The following is a 25,020-nucleotide window of genomic DNA, read 5'->3' as shown; positions in this document are numbered from 1 at the left end:
TTTTTTCTCATTTAGGACCAAGTCCACCAGATAGAAATGGCAGTAAAGTGGCATACCAAAATTTTATGCCACTACCTCTGGAGGAATAGGTTTTGGTGTACAGCAAAACCGCATCATGTTTTGCTGCCTCCCCCTCATGCTTTGTAGCATTATGTTCACAGCAATCAGCAAACACCTTGCTTTCATAGAAAAAAAGTCTCTTCATTAATCACCATCCCAATCACCTCTAAGCTTTGTAGTTCTGATGTATCGTTTCACATGCTGCTGCATCTTTGTTTTTATAGATGAAAGTAAATAGGGCTTGTGGATACTTTTCTGAGACAGAAAAAACAAGAAGCATGCAACATTACCAACCACAGCACATTTGGAATAATTTTGTACACTCAGGTTCTATTGCCATTACTACTATTCCAGGCAGAGAGGTTTTAGAAGAGTAGATCATAATGGTGGAGGTCCTTCCTTCCTTCTTTCCTTTACCTTCTGTTCTTTTGTTCAGCTGTATGAACTCAAATAATGTTTTGATGCTATAAAATTTCAGAGAATCCACTACCATAGATAAATTTTACTGTTTCCCCCACTGCTCACAGCATCTAAAATGTCTTTCAGTAGCAAACTTACAAGTTTGTAGTTTAGCAACCCTATTAATGTCAGTCTGTCACCTTAAAACAGCTGAAACAGAATTGTCTTGTTATTTTAATTCTTTGCACTGTCATTGCTCAGTTAGCACCTTGTCTTTGGCTAATATTCCTGTCTTCGCAGAAGCAAGTTTTCAGATCTTAGCTTGCAGAAATTCTGTGCAGCTGCAGCTGTTTTAAATGGGTCTGCCTCCATTTGTGCTAATACATGGAGGAGGATTTTTACTAAAGTGCATTACTGTGGGCTAGCTTTTTAGATGGAAAAGTCCTGTTCAGTCATATTCTGTACTTCCAGTCAGCAGGAAAGAAAACTAGGTCAAATAAAAGTAATGTTAATTAGTGGCTAATAGTGAGCTGTAAAGAAAATAGAGCAGAGGAAATTTTTCCAAAGTTATGGTTCTGAATTAAAACCAGCTAATCCTGTCTCAGCTTGGCTAATTAAACATGGAGTTATTTTTAAATAATTGACTAATAGATTCCCCCTCCTTCATACATAAGTGATTTTTTTGGAGACAAAAATATTTTATGACACTTATTTCTTTAGTTTTCATACAAAGACAGTTGTGAGGCAGAGAGTTAACACAAAGGGCAAATGAGAAAGAAATGTAGGATGCCCCTAAGGCTTTTCTGAAAGCATATACCAAAAATAAATTGAAATGAAGACATAATTCAAGAATTGGCACCATCCTTTTAGCCAGATTCATTCTGATTTCTTATTTGTTTCCAACAGATATTGATGAATGCCAAAATGGTCATGTGTGTCAACAAAATGCAGATTGCATCAACACACCAGGCAGCTATCGCTGTGATTGCAAACCTGGGTATCGGTTCACACCTGTAGGCCGATGTGTTGGTAAGTAGTTCTAAGCCCATATATTCTGTTATCAAGTTTATACCATATATACGCATCTGTAAGCCTAAAAAATTATGCCTAAAAATCAACCTCCAAATCCCAGGTCCATTTATTTACAGGTTAGTATGGTAATGTGATAACAGCTCTTTCAGATTTCCCTGTGCGTTGGGAAGAGAGTTTCTTTTTCTCTTGCACCAAGCAGAAAGAGTCATGAGTGATTAATTGCTTTTAAATAAACATACAGAGTCCCTCTCCTGCCCACACTGGCCTGAAACCAAAGTTGAAACAAACAACCTCAATTAGAGTCTCTCTTGCTATTTGCACACATGCACACACTGAAGGAGCCTCCAAGTTTTACCCTCAATTTATCAAATTACGGTTTTTGCCAAATTATGGCAAAAACCATAATTTTCCCCCCAAAACCTGACCTCGACTTATACATGAGGTCGACTTCAGCAATCACCTTTCCCTAGATTTAAGGCCATTCAGCTCAGTTTTAGTTCACGTTCTATCACACCTGGGGTTTGCAGTAGCATGCAAATGCTTTGCAGTTCTCAATACTATAAATTGTATGAATTAGGGCATGATTTTCTTTTCCATCAGATACAACGTGAATGTGCTCAGCAACTGGAATCCAGCAATGTTTTCCATATCATACATTTCAAGCTTTCCTGACCCATTCCCATCCAAAAGCAAATAGCGATCTCTACAGCAGTCATAAGTCTGTTTTTTATCTCATTAAAAATACTCTAAATGTAATCAAAACTTGCACGAAGCACCCACCACAACAGAAAAGTATTTGTACAGTTACAACAATATATATAAAAACACTTTTCTTTATAAAGTAGCAATTGGAATGAACTCGAGATATATTTTCCTGGCATTTTCTATTCTGCAGATTTGAGTTTTTGTAACAGCATCTTTCCCGTACAGCACGGGTTAACATGGTTTTGTGAAGTCCTTATGGGAAAAGTCTGTAGAAAGAGAAGTAAAATTGCATTCTGAGATTGAAAGGCTTGTTTTGTTTGGATAGAAGCAGTGATTTCTCATGTGCTTGAAAGTCCTTCATTGAAACAGAAACAGGAAGAACCATGGTAGAGGCAGATATGAGCAACAATACCAAAGTGTGTTGGCACAAACATTATTTCCCTGAATTTTGCTTGAGGTTTAATAGGAAGAGAAAATAAAGTGTAATGTTAACAATTTGATGTGTGTGCCATTTTAAGTAGCACACTGGGAAAAGACATTGGATTATTTGTTACCACACAAATCCTTATTGTGCCATTCTTCGCTCTATCGGGTTGAGCTGTTTGTTCCTTGTAATACCTTAATAGAGTTCTTCTAATGGCAGATGTTGTTTTGTTCTTTCCCCCCACAATTCCCTCTTTAAGTATAAAACCAATTTAGTGTAGTGGCTCCTGACAAAGATAATTAATTAGGGAGGTCTTTTAAGTTATAAAGACCATGTTTTGAATCAAGGGAATACAATTCTCTTCTATTCCTAAAGTATAACAGAGGGATGCAAACTTACTTTTACTGTATATCTTCATCAGTTTCTGAAAGCATCCATACAAGGTGGCTTGCAACTGGCTCAGACAAGGGAGGGCTGTAGTGGCGCCCAGTACCTCTACATCATGCTTTGCTCTCCATGCTCAAGAGCTAGTTGTGTCCATAGCTGTCTGACTTTTAGTTCTTGGTATTAATCTGACAAGCCATGCCTTCCTCTCAGGGCTTCATATATGTCCCCAAATCATAACCGATTAGAGAGCAGGGAGAGAGGGCTGGCCTTTTCCGTGGCAGCAACAAACTGACACTTTTCAAGTGAAAGGCTTATTTAATTTATCTTACTTAATAGAATATAAACAGACTAATTAGTGCAATCCAAACTCAAAGATGCACAGGTTGCAGGAGGTTATTAAGCACAGGCCTATTTTTCCAGTATAACCCTCTTCTGGTGGCTGAGCTCAGAAATCAATTGAAAGAGCAATCTTTCAACAGTACAGTACTGCTTTGCTTGCTCAGAGCTGCCAGGAGGAAAGCCAGGAAAAGGGAGCCAAGAAAGGGTGTGGTGAGGAGCAGAATTATGGTAGATCCAAACTTACTCCAACCCAGTGATGCAGCCACAATACTGACATAAAGTTTGGCCAAGATGCTATTAAAACAATAAAAACAATGGCAGAAGGAACCTGCATAGGGGACTCTGACATCACACACAAACACCCCATACAAATCACCCCTTTTTAAAACAAAATCCATAAGGAAAATTATATAACAATATCCAATTATATGCATACAAGGAAAACAAAATAAACAACAAAACAACTAAGAACATGTCCATTAACAGGCCCAGTTTTGTCAGGGAAAGCTTGACGGAACTGTGAAGTTGAAGGCTTTCACGGCCGGCATCCATAGTTTTTTGTGGGTTTTTCAGGCAATGTGACCTCTGAAGATGCCAGCCACAGATGCAGGTGAAACATCAGAAATATATTCTTTCAGAACATGGCCACATAGCCTGAAAAACATACAAAAAACTAGATGGAACTTTTTAATGAGTTTGGGTGCCTTGATATGAATGTCAGTCACCCACTCAGACTAGACTCTGTGGAAAGTCTTTCCATGGTATGAAGTATTAGTGTTGTCCTTTATATTGCTTGGAATCTAGAATCTGCTCAGTTTGAAAATGTTGTTGGTCATCAGTCATCACTGGGGGTGGTACAGAAGGGCTCTGGTGCCACAACTTAAGAGACATTCTTTGGCTTCAACAAACTAGAGTAAAAACAGGGTGAATGTGACAATATTTTTTAGAAAGTTCGACTTAGGCCCAGTAGAGATTGGTGCTTTGCGCTGACCTGGGGCCAATTTTAGGGCTCCATAGGGCTGGGTGTCCATATGTGCTCAGCCCTATTTTCAGCGTCCGTATGCCATCTTGCTGTGCCCCTGTCCATATGGGTCGCACAACAATATCATGCGGGTGGCTGAGTGCCCAAACGACTCTCGCTGGAAGTGTTGTCATCATGGCGCTCACACGCCATGACAACGCCCTTAAAAAGAAGCCGCCTAGAGTGGCTGCTTTTCAGGGAGTGCATCAGTGCTGCGCCGTGTGGCTGGCGTGGCACCAATGAGGGGCAAAAATGGGCAGCATGGAACCACTGATCTGTATCCCCCCTTAGTTAACAATCCTTTTGATTGGAAGAGGACCAGCATATTTTGGACCTAGTTTCTTAGAAGGTTGCAAACATTTAAGAAACAGAGTTGACAGGTACACTTAATCCCCAACTTTGAATTTCCATTCTGGCACCCTCTTTCAGTTTGCACGTTTTTTATAAGTGTCTTTTGCAAAGTCTAATGCCAACATAATTTTCAGCCAGGTTTCTTTAATTTTGTTAATCCAATTGACCAGTGGAACTGGGCTAAAGTCCTCCATAACCAAGGTGGGCTACAGTTCCAAATCTTGCCCATAGACTACTCAAAACTGGGTATGAGCAGTACTTTGGTGTACCACAGGGTTCAGTCATGGGCCTGGTGCTATTGCTCAACAACTGTGTAATTCCGTAAGTGTAACATTAGGCTCTGTCTCTTGAATGTAGGATTTCAGCCTAACTCAGGTAACAGTTGATTTAGGGTACTGGGGTGGTGGTGGTGGTGAGAGGGAGGATGGTGATGATATCAATTGACATTATTTATCAGTTGATATATGCTATTGTGTTGCCGTCTAGTGGCACTTTCCACACCCAAAGGTCAAAGGCATCAGTCATTTTGCTTGAACCTAGCAATTGTCCCTAATGTGGGAACAAACCAATATGTAGAGAAACCATCAGCTGGTTTGTCTAGTTGTGATGAGAACAGATGTGAAATTTTAGGGTGCATGATTTTGATTCCTGCTTCAGTCCTTGGATGGAAAAGAGATCTCTTGAGGAGCCAATATAAGTCATTGATCAAGACCATTCATCTCTCTCTCTCAAAGAGATTCAGGAAGTCATATGTTAATTTTCAAAACCTGTATTATTTTCAGATCGCAATGAGTGTCAAGAGATACCTAACATTTGTAGTCATGGTGATTGCATAGATCAAGAGGGAGGATATATTTGTCGTTGCCACACTGGATTCAAAACCAATGAAGATCAAACTATGTGTGTAGGTATGTATGGAAATATATTTTTACTACTTTTAATAATAAAAAGAGAAGGAAGTGCACTGTGTCTGTTTACAATTGTAATGCTGACATTTGGTCTTCAGCAGTGAATATGGCAGAAATGTCTCAGGGCAAGAGGACACTTAACCATGTAAAAAACCTATTTGAGGCCTTGATTCACTTAGGCTGAAGAATTGTTAATACTTCTATTCTTTGTGCCATGCCAAACCATTTATTATTTATTTTTCTTGTGTATGTTCTATCTTACATCTTGCTTTTATGTCTGTCTGAAAAGTAAAAGATTGTGGATATTTCTGAAACAGTATTCCTTTTGAATTAGGAATGCTTTCCACCTTCTTGGCCTCCTGTCACTTCCTCCTGCTCTCCAGTTTCTGTTCCTGTTTATTTACATTCTTCGTTGTATTATTTCGGGTTACCTTCTCCATTAGTGTCCCCCAATATTTTTTCAGCATCAGTCAAACTCATTTGGAAAGAGGCCTCCCCAAGACATCATTGGTAGTTATTAGAGGTGATCTTTCATCTTCCTCAGCTCCAGTTATGTTTGTTCTCTTCCTGTTGTTGTTAATACCTCCTCATTTCAAGAAGAATGACCACATTGACCATGGATTTATAGCACAGGTTGTCTCTTTTGTGGTCATCTTGCAATCTTGAATGGCTCTGCTCTTTCCATTTTCCCTTAATCTCTCTGTTTTCTGGGATGTCAGTGTTAAATTTATAACCAAGTATCTTCTCTGGTGTATGTAATTAGATTTGTATTTCTTTTGACTTACAACATGAAAATTTGTATTATTCTGTTCATAGATATTAATGAATGTGAACGAGATCCCTGTGGAAATGGCACATGTAGGAATACGGTCGGCTCTTTCAACTGTCGCTGCCATACAGGATTCATCCTTTCTCACAACAATGACTGTATAGGTAAGGAAATCCTCCAGTAATGCACCTGAAACTCTTGTGGGTTTTATACAGTGTAACCATATTAATAATGGGATGATTCAAATGAGATTTCTCACCTGTGCAGAGACCCCAATTGAGTGTTTTAGAGCTCAGTAGCTTGGCAAAATCCCTCCCCCTCCCACATACCATGCATGTCCGAGCCCAGCAAGCTACCATTCCTGGTGGTTTATTTTCCCCAGTTTCTCTTAATGCAGTTTCCACCTCACTTTGTAGAATTTGAGGTTCATCTTAGTATGGGTCTTCAGATAGATAGATAGATAGATATCCATCCAGACTCAATTTACAGATTGTCCTACTGGAATGGAGAATCACCTTCTTCTGAGCCAAAAACAGTATTTGAAGAATCTACCGTTGGAGACAAATAAAGTTACATCACTTTGAACTGTTGTAATATTATACTGAGAGCTAGTGTAGTACAGTAATTTGAGCATTGGACTATGACTCTGGAGAAGAGTCTCTGGAGACAAGAGTTTGAATCTCTACTTAGCCATAGAATCCCACTGAGGCGAACTTGGACAAATCACCTTCTCTCAGCCTCAGAGGATTGTAAAGGCAAATCCCCTCTGAACAAATCTTTGCAAGAAACCCCCATAGCATTAGGGTCACCATATGCCAGAAATGATTTGAAGGCACACAACAACAACAACAACATTATTATACTATTTGCTTGCCCCCCCTTTTTTGTAAGTTGCTGTTTTCCAATATTTTGGATGCTTTAGATTCTTTGTTTTTATTTCTCCTCCTTTTCTTTATTTCACTCCCCCCTTTACCCACTTTGCTTGGCCTTTTCTCCTTTTAGATATTGATGAATGTGCCAGTGGCAATGGAAATTTGTGCAGAAATGGCCGGTGCATCAACACTATTGGGTCTTTCCAGTGTCTCTGCAACGATGGTTATGAGATGCCTCCAGATGGAAGGGTCTGTGTTGGTATGTCAGAAGCTTAATGGCAGTGTTTATATGTCAAGAGTTAACTGTTCCCATGAATAATGGTCAAGAAGATGAAGAGTAGACTAGATGTTCTTCTGAAATCACAACCCTTTTTCAGAATCAGTAAATTCTGACAAATTGAATTGAATTAATTATATCCTTGTCTTGCTGATTGATTGATTGATTGATTGATCTCTGTTCTTTCTCAATAACAGTTATTTAATTTACTTTATCCTTGTGTGAATATAAACCTGATAAAAGGTAGCCTTGCATTTGTTGCACAGTAAATTTAATCCTTACAGTAAAGGTTTTCTATCCCTAAGCCATATATAGTTCATGAAACTAAGTCACACTCCCTAGTTGTCATCCAAAACTCAATGTGAAGGTTATTAATAAAAGATAAGGAAATGTGAAAATAGTGGTAGCTAACTATTGCTTTGTTTATTTCTTCTGACAGACATAAATGAATGTGCACTGGAGCCTGGTAAATGTGCACCTGGTACATGTCAAAATCTGGATGGTACATACAGATGCATCTGTCCTCCTGGATATGTCCTACAGGATGACAACTGCAATGGTATGTGCTCCATTGCATACTCCAAGGTGGAATTTTAGATGTAGACAGAAGTAGAATGAGATAGCTGGTCACACGCAAAGCAACAATAATGCCTCCATTTAAACCAGTGGAAAGCAGCTTCTTTGGTTCCCACGAGTTAAGTAACCTTTATATTTTGTCACATGGAGCCTAATTCAGAACAGGCACATTGTTCTCTTTAGTTATGTCCTTAATCATATCTTAAAATATAACCCACCTGTAGATTTTTAGCAATTCATACAACAGTTACTATTAGGAGATGAGTCGTGTTGTAATGGGTGACTGAAGCCGAGAGATTCTAGCTTGCTGAAGCTTCACAGTGACTTCATTATAAAGGCAAAATTTGAATTAGGTACTTTGTGGCTCACTGTTTCCATTTTCTTTGTCACTTTTGTGCATTTCCATTAACATAAATGTGCATGACTTCATTGGCCCAAGAAACTGATATCACCTGAGGGGGCTGCATATGCAGTGCACACACACTCCCCACCCATTTCATCACACTACAACAACCCTATGTTGTCATAGCACATCGCTGGTGAATGAATGAAATAACCATGAACGAAAACCCCACATGATTTACCCCGTCCATATGCTTCCACAGAAAGGTTTCTCAAAACTGTGAGATTGCATCATGAGGAAGTGCTCCCCATGTTTTTCTTTTCTTTTTCTCTTTCTCCAGCTTAGTGCAGCAGTAGAATCAATTTTGTTGGTTATTCCTAAACCACTGCTTTAATGTGTGCTTTGTTCTGGCTGCTCATACTAAAGTGTATTCTTACAGATATTGATGAATGTGCAGAAGAAGCAGAGATCTGTGCATTGGGCACATGCAGCAATACCCCAGGCAGCTTTGTTTGCCTGTGTCCTGAAGGATTTATAGTATCTTTAACTGGACGCAGGTGTCAAGGTAAGCTGTTCCATGGTTTTGGTCATTATTTTGTTTAGCTGATAAATTTCTGTTGCAACCTTTAAATTCCAGAATTTAGTCATAGCTGTTTTAATGAGGAAAAAATGAGGTATTCCAGTAGCCACTTAAGAGTTCCCTTGTTTGGATTCTGAGAGACCAGGGTTTGAATCCTTGTTCAGCTGTGGAACCCCATTGGTGACCAAGTGAAATTCATGCTCTCTCAGCTTGAGAGAAGGCAGTGGCAGACCTGCTTGGAATAAATCTTGCCAAGAAAACCCCATTATAGAATCATAAGAGTTGGAAGAGACCACAAGGACCATTCAGCCCAACCCATTGCAATGCATGAATATACAATCAAAACACCCCCAACACATGGCCATCCAGGCTCTGTTTAAAAACTTCCAGAGAAGAAGACTCCACCACTGTCCAAGGGAGTGTCTTCCACTGTCAAACAGCTCTTACTGTCAGGACATTCTTCATAATGTTGAGGTGGAATTTCTTTTCCTGTAGCTTGAATCCATTGCTCTGTGACCTAGTCTCTGGAGCAGCAAAAAATAAGCTTGCTCCATCCTCAATATGACACCCCTTCAGATTTTTAAACAGGGCTATCATTTCACCTCTTAACCTTCTCTTCTCCAGGCTAAACATATCCAGCTCCCTAAGTCTCTCCTCATAGGGCATGGTTTTTTAAATATCGTGACCAAAATGTTGGGAAGAATTTCCTGGAGATGAGAACTGTTTGACAGTTGAATATGCTGCCTTGAAGTATGGAGAATTCTCCTTCTTTGGAGGTTTTTAAGCAAAGGCTGGATGGCCATCTGTTGAGAGTGCTTTAATTTTGTGTTCCTGCATGGCAGGAGGTTGGACTTGATGGCCTTTGTGGTCTCTTCCAACTCTATGATTCTATGAAATCATAGAATTGTTCCTTATTTTCTTATTCCTGAGAGGACTTCAAAACAATAGCTGGGTTGATCTTTATAGTGGTTGATCATTTAGTGCACTTCTGATTGATAATTCCTGAGGACATAGTAGTCTTGTGTTCAGTTTTGTCCCACAGCCTAGTCATAGCAAGTATGGACATCCTTCCTCCCATGCTGCGGTCAGTGGCTGAAATGGAATTATATTATATGTACAAATAATACTGCATCCTTTAAACAGTTGATTAGTCAATTAAAGTTTTAGTTGACTAAAGTTCTGATGTGATAAAAATGTTACAAATTAATTTCCTTTCTAATTATAAACTATATTAAAAAATTATCTTACTCTTTTTCAATATTGAAAAAATCAATTACATTGCAATTCAGATCATATCCAAATGTATTTACATTTAATCATTTAATCTGTTAAAAGGCAAATGATTTCTTAAGTAAACATTATTTAATTGATTGCACTTGTATAAATAACAAGCCCAGTACTCCTGGAGATTTTATTTCTTCTTTATCTAAAGCTTTTGTAAATCCTGGGATATTACTCAGTGTGAATCTCCCATACAGCAAAACTGGAGAAGCAGCAGGTTGTGCAGCTAACACTCAGACTGTTCTTTTGCCAGTAAGAGAGGTTACCAGCTATCTGTCTGTTAAATGCTTGTGGTTTCTCTTCTCTCCATTCCTTAGATTACTTGGCATGGAAGAACATAGTGTGGTGACACAAAACCCAGTTATGTTCTCTCTTAACTTTCAGGCAGCTTTCCAGAACACACGGGAGGAGAGAAAAGGACAGGTCTTGACAATTGCCACTCGAGTATTCTTTCCCCCAATTACAATTACATTAGGTTATCACAAGGAATTTAATATAGCCTTTTAGCTTTCATCTGATTGTTGGTTAACATGCATTGCTCTGGTAACAGACTAAGAATAGATTAAAGCAGTCTTGAGGAATTAAAGCAATAGAAGAGAGTTAATACTCTATATGCATGCAATATAAAATTCACATGTAAAAGCAAGTCAGGATGGCCCAACCTGCTCCTTGTTCACCAGTCTTTGCTTATTTTGAGCAAATCTAACACTATTTCTGACTTTTGTGAAAGTACTCTAAACCAACCGAGAGAGAGACAGCAGTACTTGCTCACATATAGCATTATTAGCTATTTGTGGCTGAAGTTTGGGCATGTTTTCATTTCTTTTTGACCTTCCACCAAAGAGAAGAGAGCTACACGAATCCTGATCCTTTTCTTTATTTTCTGGTTCTTTTTGTCCTGCTTCCTGTCTCTCTTGGTGTTTATTAATAGGTTTTCATTCATAAGGAGGTCTCCCTCTGGCTCAAGGGAAGATCTGACTTCTGGGCAAAGGCCCCTATGAACATAACACATGACTAGGGTCCAAAACACACTGCAGAAATAATCCAGTTTGACACCGCTTTAACTGCCCTGGCTTATTGCTAGGGAATCTTGGGAATGATAGTTTATTGTGGCACAGAGCTCTCTGACAGAGAAGGCTAAATGTCTCATAAAACTATGGTTCCCACAGTTCCCTATCACTGAGCCAGAGCACTTAAAGCGGCTTCAAACTGGATTATTTTTGCAGTGCGTTTTGGACTCAACAGTGCAATCCTGTGCATGTGTAAGCACCAGTGATTTCAGTTGGACCTGCTTGTGGGAAGGTATTGTAAGACTGCATTGTAAGTTATTAATATAAAGTATTTGTGTTGATAATGTAACATGCTGTACATTGCAAATGTGAATAACTTGCACAAAACTTTTGAGTCCAATGTTAATCTTAAAAACCCTTTAAAAAATCCCAAATATAAACCATATTCTTATCTTTTTCTTTTCTTTTCTTTTTTAAGATCAGAGAGTAAGCTACTGTTATACTAAATTTGAAGATGGGAAATGTACCGTTCCCAAATCCAGAAACCATTCTAAGCAAGAATGTTGCTGCAATATGCATGGGGAAGGTTGGGGCGATCCATGTGAACTGTGCCCACCAGAAGGAGCAGGTATACACACACACACACACACACACACACACACACACACAGAATCATTTGCATGATTGTTATAATGCTTGCCCATAAATGAAATAAATCATTTTATGAGAAACACGAAGTAGCAGCCTTGGACAGTGAGGCCTTTTCAAAAATTGATGTTTTGCCTTTAAACAGAAGCTAAGAAGGCATCAGTATCTGCCTCACTTCCCAATTGAAAAGTTTTATTTTTTCTGTCGTGGTATAAGTGGTGCCAGTAGAATGAAAGGCAATAGCCAGCTATGTGCTCCTTATATATTAGTGAGTAGCTTGAAGTGGAAAGAACAATGAAACCGACAGCCTGAACAGACAGGCAAAATAAGCCCGCTTCTGGCCATCATTGGCATAAGACATTGAGACGTCACATGCTGCAAAGACGCTGGGAAGCTGGCTTGAAGTTGCACAGCTGCCCATACACGGCAGCACAGTGTTTGCACGCCACACGCCACTGGCCCATCATAAAGCCACCAAGGGGCTGTGACAGGGCCAGCAAAGCCAGCTTATCCCCAGTTGAAAAAGGAGCAGATGTTATCCGCTCCTTTTTCAACTGGGTTGAAGGTGGATTGGGGCTATGGTATGTGTTTGCTGTCTACCAGTTTTACTTACATTAACTTATAACTCTCTTCTAGACCAGTTAAATCAACTCACTTGCATATACTATAAGCATCTTACACTAGCAATAAAGAAGCTGTGCAGACTGCAGCCACTTCCATCTGTGCTGGATTGGGGCTGCAGCAACCGCACACCATGGGCCCAATCTGGCCTTTCTAGGGTGCAAAAATGAGCCGCAAAAAGTGGGTCCTTTTTGCACCCTGGAAAGGGTGCAATAGCTGCAGTGCTGTGGCTTTAAGGCGCTCCTTGACGCAGCACCAGAGGAGTGCTGTGATGCCACACACCATGTGGAGTGGTACATGGCATCACACCACCCAGAGGATGGAATCGGTGTGTGTGTCATGTGGACGCCATGCCCTGACTCTGCACCCAGGCCGGCCTTTATGACCAGTGTGCACAGCCCCAAAGTGCAAGAAGGAAAGATTCTGCTATGCCCATTATAGATCTGTACATGAAAAAGTGCTACTACACTGAACCAATGTAATGTCTGTCTGTCTAATGAGACAAATAGATTTCCATGCAAATCAGGCTGAGTTTTTGCAGTTAAATCTCTCTATTTGAATTATAGAAGCTTATCGCCAAATCTGTCCATTTGGATCTGGCATTCTGGTGGGCCCTCGTGGTGAACCAATTGGTAAGTAGTCAGTGCTTTGACTGTATGGTACTCTTTTTCTTCACTCTGTTTTGTGGTGTTGTGTTTATGTTTTAAATTTCACAAATTAAGAAATAGTATTTAAATGTATATGTATATTTATTAAACATGAGAGTAATTTCCTATCTGCCAAGATAGTTTAGTGGCTACAATTCTGAGAGATGAGGATTTGAATCTTCACTCAGCCATGGAAATCCATTGCATGACTTTGGGCAAGTCATACATTCTCAGCCTCAGAGGAAGGCAGTGATAAATTCCCTCTGAACAATTCTTGCCAGAAAACCCCATGACAGGGTCGTCTTGAGACAAAAATGACCTGAAGACACTTAACAACAAATAAGTACTTGTTCTTTCAACTAAAGGACTTGTTCTTATCTTAGACTTTTTGATTACATAATGTAATTTTGGAATTATTCATTATAGGATTCCTTAGTGAATATGTCTTTTGTCTTTCTGTTTCATTAATTTGGGGACTAAGATGCGGATGAATGTCTGGATCCAGACAACTGTAAACATGGCCAGTGTATCAATACAGATGGTTCCTTCCGCTGTGAGTGCCCATTTGGTTATGTGCTTCAAGGAAATGAATGTGTAGGTAAGTAATGGTGCTACCCTTTATTCTGACATTGGCATTCCTGACATTGACAACACCCTCAGTCCGGCCAGATTTTCCTTAAATGGATGGCCTTTCCACCTTTCCCCAGAGCCTGCTAAAACTGTACAGGCTCTTGGGAAGGAGAAATAATGATCTGCCAGGGTTACACACAGTAAGTATTTTATTACATTTTTGGTGTATTAATTTCATTTTTATCCTGACTTTCTATTAAAAATATAACTCAAGGCAGCAAAAGGAGCATCATTAAAAACATTTTTAAAAAGAAACATTAGAAGTAAATCCAGTCTATTATGCCTTCTCCTGTATTTTCAAACAGATAGCTGTAAGTCTGAATTGTAGCTTTCAGAGTAAGGGTTTTACACAATGTGCTTTTGGTTTATTTGTTTCTATAGATACGGATGAATGCTCTGTAGGAACCCCTTGTGGAAATGGAACTTGTAAAAACATTATTGGAAGTTTTGAATGCACCTGTGAGGAAGGATTTGAGCCAGGACCCATGGTAACATGTGAAGGTAATGCCCTTAATCTTTTCCAGGGGTAGTTTAGCAAACGTCTTCAGAGAATACATTCAGTCTGGATATTCATGCTTCTCAATAGTCTGTGGTCCTTATGTCAGAAATGGCAGGGTTTTACCAGAGCTTGGAGGGACCATTCTAAATAATAACATATTCCTGTTGCTTACTATAGTGTGTTAAAGCAATTCATTGTTGTTACTCCATTGCAGTCTTTCAAAAATAACATTGCATTTTTTATTTTATTTTTAACTTAAGACTGATGAAAGGCATGAGATAGAGAAAAATGTCAAAATGCATTTAACCTATCTAAAATGCATTTAAACAGTAACAAAAAATAGTCATTATACTAATAAAATCATTTTATTCATTATACCAATGAATTAACAATGTGTATCACTATATGCCGACTTGATTCATTATACTAATTGTGTATGTTTAAAGTTAGTACATTTCATTATCTTACTTGGGAATAAGCAGTGCAGACAGTGAGGTTTTGACCCACATTCAGAAAATGCAGGATCAAGCTGCTTTTTGCTGCCCGTCTGTTGTTGTTGTTTTTAAATGCTGGGAAAATACGTGACAGAGTTTGGCAATTGGTAGATGCTATTTTTCAAAATGAGTTTCATTTTGTTTATCCTTTAATATAGATGTAAATGAATGTGCTCAGAATCCACTTCTTTGTGCTTTCCGGTGTGTGAATACCTATGGATCATACGAATGCAAATGTCCTGCTGGCTACATTCTTAGAGAAGACAAGCGAATGTGTAAAGGTAAGAGGCCTACAAAACCTCTAGATAGGACTTTTGGTGAAGTTTCTCAAAGCTAATCCTTGTAGTTCTTCCAGTGAAACAGTTCTATTTTCATAGTAATGCATGCACATAGTAATGCATGCAAATTTCTACACAGCATGGCCCATTTGTAAAATTTAAAAAATCTCAGTTATTAATATCCTTTAGAAGTATTATAACAAGAATGAATATGTCTTTGAGATGGCAACTCACACAAATAAATCAAGCCTAAATATGAAGTCAAAGGTTGTCATGACCCTGAGACACTGTGAGGCCTTGCCATTCAACAACAGACCAACACAGAGATTAATGTGTAAATCACTTCCTCTCAACCAAGGGTTACACGGTGTATGTGTATATATATATATATATATATATGTGTGTGTGTGTGTGTGTGTGTGTATATATATATGTGTGTGTGTGTGTATACACACACACACACACACACCCCACTCGCTCCCATACCAGCATTCTCTGAAGATGCTAGCCACAGATGTCCTTCCAGAACACATCCACATAGCCTGAAAACCCCACAAAAAACAAGTCTGAATAGTTGAGTACAGGTGTCCCTACCCAAAATAATTAGCGTACAAATGATAACACAAATTGAACACAGATCATATATCATATATCATTATGTCTAAGCCTCAAAAAGTAAAAGTTTATAGAAGTAAGCAAGCTTACCATATACTCTCGACTATAAGTCGACCCCTTGTATAAGTTGAGGGCAGATTTGGGGGCCAGAATTTTGCTATAACCTGCGGATAAGTCGAGGGTAAAACTTAGAGACCTGGATGTAAATGATGAAGCAAAGGAAAACAATGCCAAAGAACTTACAAAGTTCCAGCAGGCATAACTGTTTGTGCTGCTTATATTAAAGGCTGGATGGATGAGAGGGAGGCCAGTGCTTCCAGGACAGATTAAGCTCTTACCTTTCACCAGGGAATGTTTCCTTTTTTAAATAAGAGTTAAAGTACAGTACTACATTGACCCATGGATATGTCGATGCAGGTTTTTGATGTCAAAATTTTTCCCCTAGACTTATGCATGAATATATACAGTATATGTACATATGTGTATGTCTTTTTGTTGTTTTTTAAAAGTAAAAGGTATACTTCATCCTTTCACCAACCTTGTCATTATATGCATATAATGCTTTCAGATCAGAATGAGTGCGAAGAAGGAATTCATGACTGTGACTCAAAGCTAATGACGTGCAAAAATCTGATAGGCACATACATGTGCATATGTGGACCAGGATTTCAACGCAGGCCAGATGGTGAAGGTTGCGTAGGTAAGTAGAGATGAAATTTTTAGAAATTAGACTTGCTAATGCTGGAAATTTGGCAAATAGTTGGGAATTCAGAAACTTCTCTCCTCTCTATGTGTATGAAAACATTATAGGGCAGAATCTAAACTAGACTGGTTACATTTAGGTTCTCCTTGAAATCTGTGGAATTTAATTTGAGACTAACTTGTCCATTTGGTTTCAGTAGACCTAACTTCAACTGAAACTATTTCAAAGTGCTTAATGGACAACAAAAGAAATTGTAACAGAAAGGAAATCTAATCATGGATTGCCAATTTTCTCATCTGGTTTTACCTCAAGATATAAGTGGTGACAATGCCAGGACACTGTCATTCAGGAGTGTCCCATTACATTTTTATCCCCTTGAATAACTAAACATTGCTACCTATATGCTGCAGAAAACAGTAGACATTAAATGTGATAGTAATATAAATAATTTATTTTATACAGTAAGTAGCTATGAATTTAAATTAGATTTTTAAAATATTCCAATATTTATTATTTGAGAATGCAAAGGGAACTTATAGCACCTTTGAGCCTAACTGTGCAAAAGAATTTGTAGTATAAGCTGTCATAGACTTGGTCTATTTCCTCACTTCCTGCATCTGAGGAAGTAGACCAAATCTAGGACAGCTTATACTACAACTCCTTTTGCACTGTTAGTCTCAAAGGTACCACAAAATCTCTTTGAATACTGATATCTCAGACTAACCTAGTTTTATTATTTTGGAGTGATCCAATATATTTGTCCTCATTCAGGTAAATTTGAAATTACATTTACTAATTATAGTAAAAATACATTTACTAATTATTTTGGCTTGTACTCTTTAAAACATGCAGATGAAAATGAATGTCAAACCAAACCTGGTTTGTGTGAAAATGGACGCTGTATAAACACACAAGGAAGCTTCCGATGCGAATGTCATGATGGTTTCAATGTCAATGAAGCTCAAAATGAATGCATAGGTATGTATGAGGATCATTATGTTTCAAATTAACTGAGATGCTGTGAAAGCTGTGATGGGTCTTTTACACATTTGTCACTTGATGCCACAGTTAACAGGTGATGAGGATGCCTACATAAGTTAAATCTTTAGTTAGTGCAGATAAGTATATCCACCTATCACAACATCCTTCTAACCTCATTGTCCTTGTATACACACATACTCTTAATGGATAAACATGCACATGTGGGCACACACTACATTTCACTCCTGTACAGGATTTATTAGAAAGGCATCTCACAATGCCTGAAGATTCTCCCCATCCCAGAAATTAAAGTGGTAACTTGGATATGGTGCCAGCTTGGCATAATGGTTTGAGTGCTCAATTATGACTTTGGAGAACAGGGTTTGATTCCCAGCTCAGTCATGAAACCAATTGGATTTGGGCAAATCACATGCTCTCAGTCTTAGGGAAAGGCAATGGCAAATCTTTTCTGAACAGATCTTGCCAAGAAAACTCCATTATAGGTTTGCTTTAGGGTCACCATGAGTCAGAAGCAACTTGAAGGCACATAACACACACACACAACCTGGATTTATGGGAAGGAGCATCTTATATGAGTCTAGCCATTAATCTGCTTTTCTCTTTTTATCAACAAGCCTTGAATTGCTCTGTTTTTTTCCTAACCATTCTTTGGAATATTTTAACTGAATGTTTTTCTTCTTTGTCCCTTATTTCCTTGGGTTAGATCACAAGAACAGATTGTTCTAAGTGTTCGGGACTTTTCTTTGCTAAATTTCTTTTCTTTCTTTTCCCCCCAGACATCATATTCTCTTTCTTAATGATGCTTGGCTTTCACTCTCCCTGTTTCAATCACTAATTATGGCTAAGTATACTCTTCTTACTTTTATATTTATCCTTCACAATCCTTAGCCTCAATGTCATTGATGCTGGCATTTTCAAAGTGACATTCATATATATATATATATATTTTGCTTTGCAGACACCAGAGAGGGCTACTGCTTCACTGAAGTCTTGCAGAGCATGTGTCAGATTGGATCAAGCAACAGGAACCCCGTAACCAAGTCTGAATGCTGTTGTGATGGTGGGCGAGGATGGGGACCCAACTGTGAAATCTGCCCCTTCATGGGCACTGTAGCCTTCAAAAAACTTTGTCCTCATGGCCGTGGATTCACAACTGATGGATCAGGTATATCTGTCCATTAAAATTGATAGGGAAAATCAGCAGTTTTAAAACAAAAATGGTTTAGAAATGAAAGCAACCAATGCTCACAACATTTTCCCCCTCAACATATTTCACAAAATTCACAAAGTATCAAACACAACATATATATTTCATTTAACAGTTATATTGACAGCTAAGGGCCATGTACTTAAAAGACCATCTGTAGTGCAGATGTGGTGGCTTAGTGGTTAAGGCGCCAATTCTGATTATTGGAAGATTGGAAGTTTGGCAGTTTGAGGCTTGAGTGCTGCATGATGGGGTGCGCTCCTGTCACTAGTCCCAGCTTCTGCTAATCTAGCAGTTTGAAAGCATGCAAATGCAAGCAGATAGATAGGTACCACTTCTCAGTGGGAAGGTACAAGTGTTTGGTGCAGTCATGCTGGCCACATGACATTGGATAATGCTGGCTCTTCAGTTTCGTAATGGAGATGAGCGTCACCCCTACAGTTGGTTATGACTAGACATTCATGCCAATTGGGATTGATTTGAGAAAGGGCAACTAAGAACAGAGAAGCTGATGTTTAATCCTTGCCACACCTCTAGGTTCTGTATTCTAAATTGCCTCCTAAATTGCAATTCACAATTTAAAAGGGAGCTTTCACACTTCATATGTGGCATGTAGTTTTGCTTATGCTCTAGCAAGTAACATCAGCTCAAAGTCCAAGTCGCCAGTGCTGACTGTGGGAAGGATTCTTTGGCTAGCTCTACATTCCCCTTCATTAAGATTGTCAGCTGTTCCTTATTATAAGGGATGTCTGTTATTTGAGGAACTGAGAGCTTCTCTCTCACAGGACTGTCAGATGTCCCTTATTACATTTCAAGGTTGAAAAGCTTTTCCTGTTACAGAGAGGGAACAAGATGCAAAAAAATCCATATTTTGGGGTGTGGGCCCTTCATAAAGATAGAAATTTATGCTTCAAATAATTTATGAAAGTGGATGATAGGTTAATTGTACAGAGAAATACACGACAAGATTAACTGAAATCAACATTTTGATTTGGTGTTTAGGTAGGGCACATATTTGGTAATAGAGTAGCTACTGCCTGTTTGTCATCTCTGCATGTCATGAATTTCAGTTGTCCATTACTGCTGTTTTGTAAACCTGGGAACACTGTCTCTGAGATGAGGACTTACCTAGTCCAAGTGAATGAGACAAGAGAGATGGGGAGGCTGCTTCCTCCACAGAAGCATAGCTGTTTTTAGGGCAAGAAAATTTGGAAAGGGCCATTTAAAATTACGTTCTCAGTGGGTCACCTTTGAAAATATGCTGCAACAACCAAAAGGAGTTTCCCTTCCTAATGCCTCTTGCATTATTTTGGGGGGGGGGGGGGGGGAGGGAGGAAAGAATGAAGGATCCAGCGCTATGGATTGTTTTATTAATTCAGTATATAAGCATCCTGCTTTTCAGATCTACATCCTCATACAATGAATGCAAGAGACAGTCTTGCATACCAGAAAACAGCAGGTGAGGGTAGAGACAGAGGCTGGTAGTGTCAAGCAGAGATGGAGAAACAGGAACCTGTTGAGAATGGTGTTGAGAACTGAAAGAGAGAAAGAAGATGTATATGTATGTGTGTTGGTGGCCTGGTTCACATAACTATGGGAATACAAGAAGGAGCATGAAAGAATCCCTACAGACAACCTGACCAGACCCAGAACTTCCTAGATTTACTGTAGGTGTGGGAGACAGCAGCATGTCATTTTTTTATTTTCCCACAGTCCCGAATACCTGGGCTGTTAGGATGCAGAGCCTCTTATAATAGTTTCCTCCTTCATTTCCCAGTACACCTTTGTATTACATGTACAGCTATGGATAGGGAGGCTAGTCTGTTTGACAACCAGGATCTGCAGTGGTTTACAATCAACACTACAGATTTAGGATTGTCTCTTATCATAATGTTCCTTGCTTTTTCAGATAAAGCATCTGTCATATCTCTCTTCTGCTTTCCTGCTTGTTTAGATTGATAGCAGCAGCAGGTTTAAATATGGGCTACGGGTCAAGCCATGGTCATACAGCACATTGTGTGATTCCAGAGTTAAGCTGAGAGGAGAACTGTAATGGCTATGGCTTGATGCATCACTTGGGATCTAAGCCATGTGGAGAAAAGCTCAGGAGTTGCTAAGCTTTAAATAAAACTCTGCTACCACTCCATTTATTTAATCTCATTTTAGGATTGCATTTTTCCTTGAATTATGAAATGGTATAATTTTGCTATTGTTTTTGGCAAGCCTCCTAAATCCAGGGTGCATCACTTCATTAATAAGTTGTATTCTTGTTTTCTGTGAAAACACGAGAGTAGCACTGAACCCAGGCACACTGTTTTTTCTTCTGTTTGCCTTTTCTATAGTCCTATTTATTGAATTGCAGATATTGACGAGTGCAAAGTTATTCATGATGTCTGTGAGAATGGAAAGTGTATCAACGAGAGAGGATCATACCGTTGTGATTGCAAAGAGGGCTACACAACAGATATCACAGGAACTCTCTGTATGGGTAGGTTTTACCTTTCTTATTATACATATATAATATACTCAGAGCAGAGAGTAGAAGGTGAACTGTGTCTGAGGGAGTCATCCTTTACTTTTTCACTTTTTTAAGGGGCTTGTTGTGGACTTTTGATTGTTTTTGGCTGTGTGCTATTCCTGAACACATGTTCTAGGAAGGTGGGGCCTATGCTGAACCACTGGCCTGATTGAAGAAGGAGCTACCAGCAACCACTTTTATATATACTTGCTGCCTTTGTCCTCTCAGTTCAATTTCGGAGGGTCAGCAGTGAATGCCTTGCAGCATATGCAATCAATTCAGTAAACATTGAACAGAAGCTCTACTAACAGACAAGGCTAAGAGGCATTTATCTGGTCATTTTGTGGGAGATGTTTGTGGTGAAGGGCCCGAGGTCTGTTTTTGATCCCTTCTCTAAGACTAGTGAGTATGGATGGTTAGGGACCTGCTGCAGTAACCCGCAACAGCCATTAAAAAAACAGGTGTTGTATGTTTGTCTTATTCCTGGTGGATGTGGGTAGAAATACCTGCAGCATGTGCAAGCTGATGGATGTTGGAGGAGAAGGTCCAGGAACCTGAGGATTCATTCTGCAAGCTGGAAGCTACAGAATGGATTTTAAGCTCTCTCCCTTATCAGAGACGACAAAGAAGAGTAGCAGTGTCAGTCCTCTGGGAACATGCAGGAGACCTTTGTAGAGTCAGCATGTGGAATGGCCCCAGCCAGGCCTCAGAAGAAGTATGTGGTGGTGGTAGGGGACCTCCTGCTTAGGGGTACAGGATCAGTGGTGGTACTTTACAGTTGATAGTAGTCAGAGACAACCACTATAAACTGTAGTTAGAGACTACACTGTAAAACAAACAGTAACTTTTATTGAAAAACATATAGAAACAAAAAGTATCTTGTGTGAGTTAACATCAATATATAACATATGATGTAATAAATCTTTACAATAATAAAAAACAATGTTAAAATTCAGCAGTAGAAAACTAAGAGTACGCCAGCACACCATACGCAGCTTATGGTTTATGTAGACGCCGCGCTGCAATACTTTCAATGGTGTGCCATGCACGCACACCGCACGGCCACATGCACAAGCCCTATTCATTATAATGGAATTCGCCTTAAGCGAGGGGTTCCGGAACGGATCCCCACATAAGGCGAGGTTCCACTGTATAGTAAAATTCACAGCATCATGACAAGTATATAGCAAATTAAAATTCAGGGTAACTAAAGATGGAAGCTCCTCAAAGTATAGGAGGATAAAAAGGTCACATGGCAGGAAAAAGGGTACAAAGATGGTGCCAATCCAGACTTTCTGCAGAAGGCATTCTCTACTGTGCTGCCTTGTTCATAGAATTCTCTTTCTTGGTGGATTAACACCGCCATTGTCTTTTTGGTACAAGGTGAACATCTGGGGAAATCATCTTGAGGAGTTTTCAGTATTGTACCATTTTGTTGATTCTTTTTATCCTGTTTATGAATTGTTGGTGGCTTTTCCTGCATTTTATGGTTCTGTTATTTTTATTGTGTAAACTACCCTTGTAATTTTAAACTGAATGGCAGCATATACACTTAACTGATACCCTCAATATTAATATAATATCAATATCGTAGTTATTATTTCCAAACTGTTATTTATGTCAGTGAAAGTGATTGTTTTGGTTTGTTGTTGTTATAGATCTCAATGAGTGCAACCAGTCACCAAAGCCTTGCAATTTTATCTGCAAAAATACAGAGGGGAGTTACCAGTGCTCTTGCCCCAAAGGCTACATTTTGCAAGAAGATGGGAGAAGCTGCAAAGGTAAAAGATGCTTGAGTTTGAAATGTCAGGAACATGTGCATAGTTCTCTGGTCAAGAACAAGTTTTCCTAAATTGAGAAAGGAGTGAGAATTTGTAGGCCAGCATCTCAACTTTTACTGGAAGGAATAGCCAGCATCATATTCATTCGCCAGAAATTCTGTTATCTCCACATCTCTTTGATCAATTGGTGTTGGAATGCAGATCCTTATCATAAACAACAGAACTGCTGAAGCACATGAAGAGTTTGTGGGCAGCTTCATGTATTATGAAAAACAAACAGTGCTCCCCACTTTAGGTTTTATTCACTAATGTTTTAATGCTTGGGTCAAAATTGACAAGTCACATTTTCTCAACCTCAGAGGTTGGCAACGGCAAACCCTCTCTGAAGAAATTTACCATGAAAGCCCCAAGACTTAGAGTTGCCATAAGTCAGAAACGACTTGAAGGCACACAACAACAACAAACATGTTAAAAATAATGTGAGGCAACCATGAATGTGAAAACTCTCCCAACTAATTAAAATACACAAATCCTCTACTACTTCAGTTCAGTTATTTTGGCTTTGAAAGCAACTATCTTGTGGCTGAAAGACCAGTAGGTTTATTATGGTATAAGATTACATAGTCTAGAATACACTTTGTTTAGTCCACCATAGTTTAAGCCATTGTAATTCTGTTGATCTTTTAGCTGTCACAAGTTTCTTTTCCCCATACATGAGACTAATACAGCAACTTATCCATCAATTTTGGCTTTGTTTTTTAAAAACCTGAATTTTTATAAATTACTTTGCAATTTTTTTTAGAGTTGAAAGGCAATGTAGATTATTTTGAAATACCATGTTCATAAAATACTACATTGCATAACATTCCTTTATATTTCTTGACTGGATAGATTTACTTGTTATGGTTACTTCTACATCATGATATCCTAATCCTTTGGCTTTATGAGGAGCAGAAGTTTAAAATTATTTGCTTCCTTCTCAGATCTTGACGAATGTGCAACCAAACAACACAACTGCCAGTTCCTCTGTGTTAACACCATTGGCGGCTTTACTTGTAAATGTCCCCCTGGATTTACTCAACATCATTCAGCATGTATTGGTGAGTAAATGGAAGACAAGAGATTTTTGCTACTGTCCTGCATATCGTTGTGTATAATTGTACCAGGCAACTAGATTGGTAGCATCAGCGTAGAGCAGAGCATAGGACTGGAGAGTTAAATTCTCTCATTTCCCCCATTCCATGTTTCTCCTAGTGATTCACAGCTGGCTTGGGTCTCTTAGCAGGACTTATCCTTTCAAGGCAGACAGAACATAAAAAGTATGAGTGATACAGCTTGTATGCATTTGGTACTTTCCATTCCTTGTAGCCAGTTGGATAGGTGTTATTAAGGATTCCACTTTTATAGGGAAGGACAAAGTGAGAGATCAACAAATTTTGCCATGACTGGATAGCCAGCCATTATTTGTGGCATATGCAGAGCCCTTGGGGATACAGTCCCCTGGTTTCTTAGTGAACTACAATGAACATGAAGAAACAGAAAGATGTTTTCTTTGTTTTTATGTTGAATTTTGATGGAAGGCAGAAACAATATTTCTGTGGTTTCTGCAGAAGACCAGGGCTGCATCTAGACTGCAGAAATAACATAGTTTGACGACACTTTAACTACCATGACTCAATGGTATAGAACTTGCCATTTGTTTTGGCACCAGAACTCTCTGACAGGGAAGGCTAAATAATTCACTAAACTTCTAATCCCAAAAGCCATGGCAGTTAAAGTGGTGTCAAACGGCATTATTTGTGCAGTGCAAATGCAGCCCTGAAAGACAAAAATATCCAGTTCTCAATACCTAATGGAAAATTCAGTGGAGGAAAAGGGATTTGTTTGTGTATTAAGACAGGAGTAATTAACACTGGCAACATGGCAGGTAGATTTATAATCGCTGGGCAAAGCTAATTACAGACCAGATTTGACTACAAGCTGCTAACAGTATTTGAAGAGCAATAGGTCTCTTTCATATTTGTGTTTACAAGGACACACTTG

The 25,020-nt window shown here is 39.0% G+C and overlaps 1 protein-coding gene across 3 annotated transcripts in view; it reads left to right on the top strand.

The window, feature by feature from the left end:
- Positions 1 to 25,020, top strand: part of FBN1 (fibrillin 1) — a 186,690-nt gene that overhangs the window by 147,551 nt on the left and 14,119 nt on the right. For 2 of the 3 annotated variants that reach the window (XM_042474932.1, XM_042474933.1), the window contains 17 exons: positions 1,366 to 1,488; positions 5,501 to 5,626; positions 6,443 to 6,559; positions 7,398 to 7,526; positions 7,984 to 8,103; positions 8,903 to 9,028; positions 11,813 to 11,962; positions 13,170 to 13,235; positions 13,732 to 13,848; positions 14,262 to 14,381; positions 15,032 to 15,154; positions 16,335 to 16,466; positions 17,322 to 17,447; positions 18,430 to 18,636; positions 21,041 to 21,166; positions 22,855 to 22,977; positions 23,961 to 24,077. In XM_042474932.1, the coding sequence (XP_042330866.1) occupies positions 1,366 to 1,488; positions 5,501 to 5,626; positions 6,443 to 6,559; positions 7,398 to 7,526; positions 7,984 to 8,103; positions 8,903 to 9,028; positions 11,813 to 11,962; positions 13,170 to 13,235; positions 13,732 to 13,848; positions 14,262 to 14,381; positions 15,032 to 15,154; positions 16,335 to 16,466; positions 17,322 to 17,447; positions 18,430 to 18,636; positions 21,041 to 21,166; positions 22,855 to 22,977; positions 23,961 to 24,077 (2,148 nt within the window). Of the gene's footprint in view, positions 1 to 1,365; positions 1,489 to 5,500; positions 5,627 to 6,442; positions 6,560 to 7,397; positions 7,527 to 7,983; positions 8,104 to 8,902; positions 9,029 to 11,812; positions 11,963 to 13,169; positions 13,236 to 13,731; positions 13,849 to 14,261; positions 14,382 to 15,031; positions 15,155 to 16,334; positions 16,467 to 17,321; positions 17,448 to 18,247; positions 18,637 to 21,040; positions 21,167 to 22,854; positions 22,978 to 23,960; positions 24,078 to 25,020 lie in introns of those variants that run through there. The other variant, XM_042474934.1, reaches the window with a different exon arrangement.

The sequence above is a fragment of the Sceloporus undulatus genome, chromosome 6, assembly GCF_019175285.1.
Source record: "Sceloporus undulatus isolate JIND9_A2432 ecotype Alabama chromosome 6, SceUnd_v1.1, whole genome shotgun sequence".
Lineage (NCBI taxonomy): Eukaryota > Metazoa > Chordata > Lepidosauria > Squamata > Phrynosomatidae > Sceloporus > Sceloporus undulatus.
This window is presented reverse-complemented; position numbering and strand designations above follow the sequence as displayed.